At 40.6% G+C, this 12,048-nt stretch overlaps 1 protein-coding gene across 2 annotated transcripts in view; it reads left to right on the top strand.

The window, feature by feature from the left end:
- Positions 1-7,503, top strand: part of msi1b (musashi RNA binding protein 1b) — a 21,948-nt gene extending 14,445 nt beyond the window's left edge. The window contains exons 8-15 of one of the 2 annotated variants that reach the window (XM_048243922.1): positions 1,368-1,450; positions 1,793-1,910; positions 2,327-2,407; positions 3,240-3,296; positions 4,074-4,133; positions 4,442-4,572; positions 4,952-4,998; positions 5,214-7,503. In XM_048243922.1, coding sequence (XP_048099879.1) covers positions 1,368-1,450; positions 1,793-1,910; positions 2,327-2,407; positions 3,240-3,296; positions 4,074-4,133; positions 4,442-4,572; positions 4,952-4,993 — 572 coding nt within the window. In that variant the 3' untranslated portion in view covers positions 4,994-4,998; positions 5,214-7,503. Of the gene's footprint in view, positions 1-1,367; positions 1,451-1,792; positions 1,911-2,326; positions 2,408-3,239; positions 3,297-4,073; positions 4,134-4,420; positions 4,573-4,951; positions 4,999-5,213 lie in introns of both variants that reach the window. The other variant, XM_048243921.1, reaches the window with a different exon arrangement.
- The last annotated feature ends 4,545 nt before the right edge of the window (positions 7,504-12,048 follow it).

Raw genomic sequence — 12,048 nt, 5'->3', positions numbered from 1 at the left:
GCGGAACTTAGAACGTTCAAAAACCTACACCTTTAAGGGTTAAATGTGTGTGTTACCACCGGCCGGCTATGGATCTTAATATAAATGCTCATGTTAATGTGAAGTACTGTCCACGGTCCAGTCGGTCCTTTTGCAAAGGAGTATTTGTCCTCAGAAATGATATCAGGTGTGATAACGTAAATGGTTATGTGATTTCACCAACATCTAGAATGGCCACTCTTCAGAGTGAGCACCCTCCCTCACTCTGTGTAAGTATACAGAGGTCACTGAGGCACTGACAGTTATACAAGTTACATACTACCAATCTTTTTTATGGATCATAGTAGGCTATGAGAGTTCTTCCTGTCAAATAAATGAATGCCATTCATCTCATTGTGTATGGCATTGCATGTCATGCATTACTCCTAGTTAGTAAGTTCATTTCATAATCAATGCAGAATAACACTATCATATTTCATCATAATCTTTGGCATCTACCAGACAATCTTTCGTATCTAGCAGACCGTGAGTTTACAGTACCCTCCAGAATTATTGGCACCTCTGCTAAAGTTGACTAAAAAGAGGAATATAAAATCATCTTTTGGAAATTTATCTTAATGCCTTAAGTAAAAAATGAGAAAATATCCAACATTTAAGGACCCCAATTTTCTTTGTGAATGAATAATGTATCATACATAAATAAATGTTCTTCCTTAAAATAAAGGGGTCATCAAGTATTGGCACCCCTATGTTAAATTCCCATAGAGGCAGGCAGATTTTTTTTTTAAAGGTCAGTTATTTCATGGATCCAGGATACTATTCATCCTGATAAAGTTTCCTTGGCCTTTGGAATTAAAATAGCCCCACATCATCACATACCCTTCACCATACCTAGAGATTGGCACGGTTTTATTTTTATGCTCATTGAGCTCAAGGCAAATCAAACCAGCTAATAAGCTAACTGAAATAAAACCATTCCAATTTCTAGGTAAGATTTTATATTCCTCTTTTTAGTCAACTTTAGCAGAGGTGCCAATAATTCTGGAGGGTACTGTATATGTATATATGTGAAATTATTGTTGTCGTTCTAAAAGTATTGTTCCTAAGTTAAGTTCTTAAAATATTCTTGTATAGTAGTTGTTAAAGTTCTTATGTTATCCAATCAGTGAAGAATTATAAGTAGCATCATAATGAAACCTGCTATGTGGGAGAGCTGGAGTTTTTGAATAGTCCATGAAGCAAGAGAAACACTGAGGCTGATCATTGAGGTGGCCTTGACACCTGATGCTAAAAGGAAGTTGGAACGTGGAGGAGGACAAGAGAAATGCGTGAGCGGCTTTTGTTCTGTCTGTGTATCTCACCTCTGGGCCCTCCTCCTCCTCTTTCAGGTTTCGGCTTTGTCACGTTCGAGAACGAGGACGTGGTGGAGAAAGTCTGTGAGATCCACTTCCATGAGATCAACAACAAAATGGTGGGTAGACAGGTTGTGTTTGTATGTGCTTTGTGAGTGAATGAAAGAGTGAGTGAGTGAGTGAGTGAGTGAGTGAGTAAGAGAGTGTGTGTGTGTGTGTGTGTGTGTGTGTGTGTGTGTGTGTGTGTGTGTGTGTGTGTGTGTGTGTGTGTGTGTGTGTGTGTGTGTGTGTGTGAGCGAGAGAGTGAAGATGTAAATATGTCTATGCTTTTGTACAGTAACAGGCGGAATCAACCATTTGTCTTTTAGCTGTGAATGTGTCATTTTTAAACAATTCTATTCATATCAACTTGATTGCTGCTAAGCCAGGGTTCACCTCTCACCCAATGTGTTTGTTTTCAGGTGGAGTGCAAGAAGGCTCAGCCCAAGGAAGTGATGACACCTACAGGTTCATCCAGAGGTCGCGCACGTGTCATGCCGTACGGAATGGATGCCTTCATGCTAGGAATCGGCATGCTGGGTAAGACGAGACCTGCCACTCGACTTGATGCCAGGCCCTGGGTCTGGGTTAAACAGCGGAAATAAAGACAATGTTCCGGCTGTTATGAATTGGGGCTCAATAACTGAGTTTAGTGTAGCAGAAATGAAAGAACTGTGTATGGCAAAGATGTTGAGGAAGATTGTGATGTGTGTGGGTGCCAATTCAGTCATCAACATACTGGCCATTAGTGGAATCAAAACTCTCTGACTCCACCTAGTGGTCAGTGTATGAGTTGCGGATAAGCCCATGTCTAATTTAAACTCTGTTTAAAAAAAAAAAAAATGTTTACCTGGCACATCTGCAAGCCTAGCCAGCCACACACACACACAAACACACACTCAGTTCAACGGAAGGTCCCAGTGACGTCCTGCTCAGACACCTGTCCTGTTTCTCAGGTTACCCAGGGTTCCAGACGGCCACCTACACCAGCCGCAGCTACGCTGGCCTGACCCCCGGCTACGCCTATCAGTTCCCTGGTAAGATGGGCCTTCATTCAGTAGAATAGCCTCTCTGATTGAACACTCCGTACGCACACACTGTACGTGTGCATGGTAGTTTACTGTATAAATGTATCTGTCTTGTGTTCTTTTCCAGTGATAATATAGATACCTATCAGGTTGCATGCATTTGTGAAAGACTATATGTACTTGTGGATATGCACCCTTAAGCAACCTGCTTCTTTCCATTGTACTTGCAAATCTATCTATCTGTAATGATAATACACACAGACACACACACACACACACACACACACACACACACACACACACACACACAGCCACACACAGGTATACTACACACCACATAAGGACAGACAGATTGCACACACACACACACACACACACACACACACACACACACACACACACACACACACACACACACACACACATAAAACATAAGCCCATATAATGCAAATGCATTTTCTAGAAACAGGTTCATCACCTGAAAATTTGGCAGACAGACAGCTGCTTGTAAATTTCAAGTAGTGTACTTAAACATGTGTGTTTGTGTTTATATATGTATATTCATACATGTGTGTGCATGTGTATGTGTACCCCCACACTGATTTCATGAAGTAGTTCACATATATATATACAGTAAATCAAATCGGTCTGTCTGTTTCTCTGTAAATCTGCTGGTGTGCATCCAATTAGTCATTCTGTGATCCCTCCTTACCTGTTGTGCCCTGTCTTTAGCTAAGTGTCACTGTACAAGCTTGACCTGTGAATACATGTGTGTGATGGCGTGAGTGTGCGCATTTGTGCTTTTCTGCTGTGTCTAAACGCTGTCTCATCTTTATTCTAGAGTACCACTTAGAGAGGACCCCCCTCCTGACTTCACCCCACCCCCCAGAACTCACAGGTCAGTGCTTCCTTTGAGCTTTACAAGCAGCTTCCCAAATCCGAACAGATGTGTTAGACACTGATGCTAATGTAGAACATGCTGCATATTGCAGATCAGTATATTGTGGATAACATGAGACACTATACATAGTAGAGCAGAGGTGTAAAAGTACGGCTTCAGAAAGTAAATGTCCTGCCACAGTTTTGTTCCTGATTCTAATTAGCACAACTCTTAAGCCGCGGAGATTAGGTAATGAAATCACCTGTGTGAAGCGCACAGGTACAACCAATACATGGCAGGACTTTTACTTTCTGAAGCCGGATTATTGGATGCTGACAAAATAGTCACGTTGGCCTGGTATGTGCCGTGCATGCTGAGATGCAGCCACCTCAATTACTGTTATATCCAGTCCTGGTATTCAAATAAAAATAGTACATTTCTAGGTGCTCTAGATAATGTTGAGTGCCTCAATCAACTACACAGTCATTACACTTAATGTGAAATGATATTGGACATAGTGGACTTATAAATCATACAGTGCATCTCTAGATATCAAGAACATGACCTCTAATACAGCATGATATTGATATTAGTATCTGATATGCATTACACCCCATTGGAACAAAGTACTTTAGTGAACACAATAATGTGTTATGTGCCAACAATGTCAATGGTAAATTGTGATTTGCATGTTTATTTACTTGTTTCTGTGTCTTGGAGATTATGTAGCATTATGTTTGACCTGTCACCGTTACTGTAGGTAAAAGTGTGTTATTTGTTTTCTGTTGTTCTCAGCAATTCCACTGACCTACAATCCAATGGCAGCGGCAGCAGCTGCAGCAGCAGTGGTTAGAGGTAAACCAGACAAACCCTGTTATGTCTTTTTTTGGTGCACATTTCTTCCCCTACATTACCACTCATTTGGAGGATAACTTGTTGCTGCGATGCATATTGAAATAATGTCCATCTGAAATGCAGAGTCTTGCCCAGAACCTTTGCCCCTTGTACCACCCAGGACAACTTTGAATATATTTATTGGCAATGTAAATGATTGCCATAACATGCAAATGAAAGTTTGTATGGAGATGAATTTGCGAATGTTCCCGATCACTTCATTGGGTTGTCATGTGTCCTCCCTGAAGGCTCTACCCCCTCTCGCTCAGCCGGCTTCCTGAGCACCAGCAGTCCCGGACCCATGGCAGACCTGTACGGAGCCAATCAGGAGTCAGCGGTCAGCAGCTACCTTAGTGCAGCCAGCCCAGCCCCTAGCACCGGCTTCAGCCACAGTCTGGGGGTGAGATCGCCAGCGATGGCCCATTCATGTTTACTTATTAAAGCAGCAGTCATGGCTGCCATTAAGCTGTGTTTCATGTAGGAACATACTGTACTAATGGAAGGGATGATGTGGAGAATTCGAGTTGTCTTGAACACACCATTACGTTTCGTCACAACACTAATCCATTGAACATTAATGTTTACCTCTGAAATGAGCAATCATAAGCTAATAAGCATATACATTTATGAAAGTATTACCAACACACAGTAATAATGTTTGTAATCGTGCTCTATTATCTACTTTTGCTTAGTACCATAAAGGATTATATTTAAAGTCTCTTTTTTCTTTCTTCTCTTTCTCCACTCTTTCTTTCTCTTCATCATTCTTTCTTTCTCAGGGTCCTCTGATTGCTGCAGCCTTCACTAATGGCTACCACTAAGAAAAGTGAGTGTAGTATATCAGCCTCACAGTCACTCACACATACACATAAACACATTGCAGTTCACAAAGAGTGAAACGTCATGAACACTAACATCTCGGTGTGTGTGTGTCTGTGTGTGTGTGTGGTGTGTGTGTGTGGTGTGTGTGTGTGTGTGTGTGTGTGTGTGTGTGTGTGTGTGTGTGTGTGTGTGTGTGTGTGTGTGTGTGTGTTCTGTCAGGCTGTAAGCTGAGCAGACAGAAGGCCTCAGCGCTGCTTTGAGCCAGAGCACTTTGTCTCTACTGGAGGTTTCAACACGCAGGCTCCCGGGGCAGGGGCCTGAAGTGGCCAAAATCTCTCCTGCTGAAGAGAGGTCAGAGGTCAACCGTTCATCTTTCACTTCCTGTCTCTCGCACTCTCTCTATCTCTCTCAACGACCGGGACATCTGGAGAAGTCGTTTTCACTGTATGTCTCCGCTTGTTTTATTTTTATAATTTTTTTTTAAAGTGATTTGAAAGTATCTAACTGTAGTTCTTGCTTTTGTTTTTTGCCGTTACTGTACTCTCGCGTATCCACTGATGCAAAGAGCTGTGGCTTACTCACTGATTTTTGTGCGATGGAGCTGGCATGTGTGTCTGATTGTGGCCAGGGTTGAGTTTTGCTCAGAGGATGAGAGTACAGGTTTACATGTTTCTCTGTCATAATTTGTTTGTTTGTTTTCTTTATTTCTTTTAGTTATGCAACTTTAGAATGGGAGCAATAATCTTTGAATGTGCTGTTATCTCGCTGGTTTTAAACCTTGTAACTTTAAACTCTGAACATTTTGGATGTAATTTTTTTCCCAGTGGAAGATGAGCTGAAATGTCAAAAAATGTATATTTTGGTAGCTTTTGCATACTAATGATTATAGTGATAATCAAGAAAATATTTTTAATAGTTGGGTTTTTAACCGCGAGGTTCGGTTGTTTTTAATAAAACACTGTATATACTGTTCTGTCTTTTCTGAGTTTTCCACTGAAAATGTTACGGTGTTGTTATGCTGTATGGGGAACTGTGATTGGCGTTTAATGATGTCTCTGTAAATGAAAAACAGTCATGCCAGTCTAGAGGCGAGACACTGTCATAGTAACATCAGCAGTAGGCTGGATATAAGCCTACAGTAAGTCCCAGCCATTGCTGGATTCGTGTAAAGTATGTGTACATCTAAGTTACCTTAACACTGCTAATCTGAACAGTCTTTTCACACTAATCTTATTTTGTTAGAATGAACCTATCCTTTCACAATACTGACAAGAAACATCAGATGCACATACAGTCCAGGTCAGGGAGCTTATACGACATCAAGTCATATGTTGAGAGCTTCTTGATATTTTCCACACACATTTCACTCATGTTAGTATCCAGTTTATTCACTCTGACTGCAGGAATACAGTTCCTGAAGTCCACTGTAAAACACACATGATTTCACTGTCAAACCTTGCTGTTGGATTATGTTTGTTTTTCTTTTGTAAATCTATAGTTAGGGTTTCCCTTTGCCCTCACCCACCCCTATTCCCCTGCGCTCTTATATTGTCCACTGAGTTTGTTCACATCATGCTTTGTTTCAAGAGAACATTTGAAGGTCAAATGAAGGATGCTGTTTCAAGTAGATATGTAACATGCACAGCTCTCGTGCTGGTTGCCGATTGTTTTTTTGGGCAGCCGTGTGTGTTTGTATCGTGTGTGTGTGTGTGTGTGTGTGTGTGTGTGTGGTGAGTATCATGGGTCAGTCAGGGTCTATTCTGTTACAAAATGATAATCAGTGCTAACTGTGAATTTGGCTCTTACAACTGCCACTCTCTCTGAGACTTAGGGACTTCTGAGACTGACAGAAGGGTAATTGTTTTCAGAGTGAAAGGGAGAAAATTAATTAACTTGTCTGTTACATCTTGGGAGAAAAAAAAAATCAAGAAATTGATAAGGCAATAACACAATCATGCTTGCTCAGTATCTGCCTGTTGGCAGACCTGTCCTCTACTCCCCTCTGCTGGCCAAACAAAAGTACTACCAGGCCAGTGTGGAACATTCTGTCAGTGTACTGAACGTAGTGTTCTCAGGCCTAGGCCTACAGTACATCAGGTGTCTTTGGCTTATCAGTATTGCCACTGACTTATTTTTGTCAGTCTGGTAGGCAGAGCAAATAAAGGATGGAGAACACTCATAGTCTAGGCAGGTGGATTAGTAGCAGAACTAAGAACCATTGGAATCTATCATGAGGAGAACAAGTCAGGTTCTATAATCTTTGTCATCGTTCATTCTGAAAGTAGCTTTATGTGCTTATGGCTTTGATTCCCCCGTGAGATTCATGTTGGATTTGAATTTGTGAAAGTGTGGGTGTTCTGTACCAACCGGAGCCATGAAAGATCACTGTTTTGTGTTTATTTTATGTCCAATGTGTCATTTTTGTTATTTTGTTTTCTCTTTCACATATGTACACACTGTCTCCCGAAAACACGTAAAACTCCTAATAAATTATTTTCAAACATTCCAATTTTGGCTTCTGTAAATATTTTATTTAACAACTCACTGAACTACCACTGCATCAGTGAATATTACCCTTTGTTAAACTCTGTATGGATGTATGGAGTTGCTTCTGGTCTCAGTTTCCACATGCAGGAGCAGTAGCATATTTTGGTGCTTAAAATTTCGGTTTCTAAATGTGTTATTTAAAGCTCTTAAATTTAGAGCAAGGAGGAAAACAATGTGCATCTTAGTTGTTAGTTGTTTATAGCGTGTTTGATTTTTCAGCCTCCGAGTAGTGGTTGTTCAACAGACATAAACCCAGTGCCATGACCTGTGGCCTATAGGACAAGATAGACTCGTGCATGAAAGCCCCTGCAGTGGCACTATGGCCTTCCTCTGTGGTTTGGTGCCATCAGTGTGGGTTCTTCAAATATTCATGTTGCACCTTCACCCTCTTACCAACCTCTTGGCAGTTAGATAGATGATCTTATACCAACAGTACCCCCCATCCCTTCTCTTCTATTGCTCTCTCTCTCTCTCTGTCTCTCTCTCTCAGGCCAAGTTGAGTTGCACGCCTATTAAAGTTAGATGAACTTACACCCACACATACACCCAAAGAGACAGCAAAAGGGCTAAAAACGAGGGTGAGGTTACCCATGTACTCTGAAGAAAGATAAAACCATATTCAGTAATGCCATTTCTAATCACATTGATGAGCCTAAAATGGACATAATGTTATGCTAATTTTCGGTGACCATTGCGCTGACATTGTCATGCCAGTTTTCACCTTTTGGAATGTGAGAGTTAATAGATCTAGTGTGTTAAAAAGAGTTATGTAAGATCATCAATAGGTCTACTTACCAAGAAGACAGACGGTAATCATGGTAGAGGAATATTGCTATTATGTAACCATTGTTATAGGCTACTGTTATAGGCATCCGTATTACGTCCGTGTGTCAACTCAAGCACTCTTCCAACTCACCCTGCCTGCACATCATCTGTTTGTGATGATATGGAGACAAAGTATTTTTGAGAAGACCTGGGAGAAATATATCTAAGTCATATAGTAGCCTAGGTTGGAACAAAGTAATTATGATGATTATTTTAATGGTTTTCTTTTAAGGCTGTCTTCAACCAGTACTTTCGCTCAATGAAGCTTAAGGTAAGGCCATAATTGAGTTAATTAGAGGATGAATTCATACAGTGGATTCCACAACGTAGCATTATTTCCTGTGAAACTGTTTGCTTACCCAATTACTTTCTGTACTTTAAATACATCTAATAAATACAAGGGGCAGCCGTACTGGTTAGGGCTTCAGGCTTGTAACCAGAGGGTACTACTGGTTCGATCCCCGACCAGTAGTAAAATTGTGGGCAGGGGAAGTGGTTGAGCACTGCTCTCCCATGCCAACATCCACGGCTGAAGTGCCCTTGAGCAAAGCACCTAACCCCTCACTGCTCCCCGAGCGCCACTGTAGCAGGCAGCTCACTGCTTCTGTGTCCAGCTCACTGTGTGCTTCACCTCACTGTGTGTTCACTGTGTGCTGTGTGTGTTTCACTAATTCACGGATTGGGATAAATGCAGAGACCAAATTTCCCTCGCGGGATCAAACGAGTATATATACTTATACTACTTATACATCTACGTTTATGTTAAGACAATGATCAGCTAGTTAGTACATCATCCACTAGCAACATGTTGTTCAAATACACATCTCTCTTTCTCCCTCTCTCTCACACACACACACACACACACACACACACACACACACACACACACACACACACACACACACACACACACACACACACACACACACACACACACACTAAGGGTAAGGTTCACCCCTTAAAGAAATAGGCCCTTTCTCTCAACCCCACATTCTCCCAGCCACCTGTTCTGACTCAGTGTCTGTGCATTTCCTCCTTGCTTTACTGGTCATTCCTGCTTATCCATCTATTAGCAAAAGCTACTGTTAATGGATGCCAAAGGAGCATTCACTAACTTGTATAGACATTTGTCCTCACAAGACGGCGACGACCTGAAGAATAGCAAGGTAATGTACTGACTGCAGAAACTATGTGTTGTAATGCCTCCATGAGTTTCATGTTGAATTTCAGTGTGGGTGTTCTGTTCCAACAGAGCCATGAAAGACCACCAATGTATGTTTTTGTTCAATTTGAGTATTTTTTGTCATTTTATTTTCCCTTTTCCCACATATAAACACTGTTTCCTGAAAACATGTAAACTATAACTATAAACATTCCAATTTTGGCTTTTGAAGTGTATTGATCCTGCAAAAATGTTATGTAACATCTTACTGTAGTTGTTTCTCAAATTCTAATCCCAGCTTCCAAAGCCGCATACACATATTTTGGTGCTAATCTTTCTTATTTCCTCTTTCTTAACTGATTACCTCTGTATCAGTTCAAACTCTTAAATATAGAGCAATGGAAAAACAATTTGTGTCTTAGCAGTCTGTTGTTTATAGTATGTGTGATCTTTCAGCCTCTGAGTAAATGTTGTTTAACGCAGTGTTTTTCAACCACTGTGCCGGGGGACACTAGTGTGCCGTGAGAGATCATCAGGTGTGCCGCAGAAAATTACCCAAATGATTGTATGATTGCGCTATTTGTGGTTTGCAGGCATTGTACAATGGGGGCCCCATATCCAGTATTCACAGAATCATCACATATCCAGTTTATAACAACAATTAAATTAGATATGAAGGGTTCAGATGCAAAAGCCTCTAAATGCCACCTATGTCAAAAATGAGATAAAGATGGTGAGGGGATGCTCTCCACACATAGTATATGCTAATCAAATAATTTAACTTCTAAACCCACCAAATACCACTCTCTTCCTGGTCTGAAATATCGATTTATAGGCAAAAACCTCTTCATATAGTCACCAAATGAAACAGAGGGCGCTTGTTTTATTGAGCAGGTCTTGCATAGAAGCCATAATAAGGCCATATCTGTGTATTATTTGAAATTTTAGGCTATGGTATGTTAATTTTTTCTTTACACAGGATGTTAGTGTGCCGTGGGACATTTTAAGTGTCAAAAGTGTGCCGTGGCACAAAAAAGGTTGAAAAACACTGGTTTAACGGACATAAACCCAGTGCCATGACCTGTGGCCTTTAGGACTAGATACATGTACTAAATACGTCTGTCTTCATGTTGCACCTTCACCCTCTTACCAGCCTCTTGGCAGTTAGTTCAAAATGATCTCATACCAATCATACCTGCCATGGCCTCTCTCCTCTTGCTCTCACTCTATCTCTCTCTCTATCTATCTATCTCTCTCTCTCTCTCTCTCTCTTTCATACACACACACACACATACACACATACACATACACATACACACACACACACACACACACACACACACACACACAAAGAGATTCACAAACACCTAAACACCACTCCTAGACTTGAATGCCCTGTCCATGTGTCGATTTTTGAGCTAGTCCACATGTTTTCTTTGTATGACAGAATAGACCACTGGCTCCTCCTCAGTAGAATTCTTACCCTGTGTTTGACTTTTCAAACTTCCTGGACATTTCTAAATGAAAAACAAATTGTGTTTTCAATCACAAAATTAAATAATTGTACAGTATACCATTATTTATTTGTATTGGCCAATTATGTATGCATTTCCATCGGATCCGAATGAAGTCATTTCATGAATTTACCAAACCAGATCACCATTTCATTCCACGTGCATTTGAGACGTGTAAAAAATTAACTCCGTAACTTCTCTGATGTAGGAGCCTTCTGTCATCGACTAAGACAAAGCAGCTTCCTTTTAGAGACCTGAAACTACCACAGTATCCGTGTGTCAGCCAGACTTTCCACTAGTTTTAGTTTGCCTAATGATTAAGCAAAAATAGAAAATGTCCATCACATGACCTAAGATACATAGGCTAAAAGACGGAGGTAGTTAGCCATGCACTCTTGCACAAATACCCAATAGCAATGCAGTGGCAGTTTACTCATTCTTGTCATGCTTACGGGCTCAACTTTTGTCTCATTCAGACAACAGTTTCAAAGTTGGTGTTGTTGTTGTCAAGCTAGTCCTCTGCAGTCCTCTATTGGCCAATTAGACATATTGTCAGCCTTTTCAATTACTGCATCAAAAAAAGAGTATATTTGTGTATCTTTAGGTCCTTGTGGATTTGTCTCCTCTGTGATGTTCAAGTTGAGTTTTAACGGGTGTTTCTGCAGCTATGGGCATTTTGATGTCCTTGTAAGCCTACTGAAATTTTGGATTTCTTTCAAAAATTGTCATATGATGCTTGATAAATATATACACTGTGCTATTATAGCCTACATCTTGTCTAAAATTATGATATAAATAAAATGTTATTTAATACAATTTTTAAAGCATTTTAGGGGTCCAAATACCACTTTTGTAGGCCCTACATGTCCCTCACCTGAGGTCTCAGTATTGAAAGACCTAAAACAAGCTAATTCAATTGCAAAATTACATTATTTCAAATGAAAGTGTTTCACAGACTAGGCTACTCTAGATCATTTTCAAATATTGTTTTCATTAGGCCTACTCA

This window comes from Alosa alosa, chromosome 5 (assembly GCF_017589495.1).
Source record: "Alosa alosa isolate M-15738 ecotype Scorff River chromosome 5, AALO_Geno_1.1, whole genome shotgun sequence".
NCBI classification, from domain to species: Eukaryota; Metazoa; Chordata; class Actinopteri; order Clupeiformes; family Clupeidae; genus Alosa; species Alosa alosa.
Note: the sequence above shows the minus strand (reverse complement) of the source record. Positions and strands in the feature narration are given on the sequence as shown.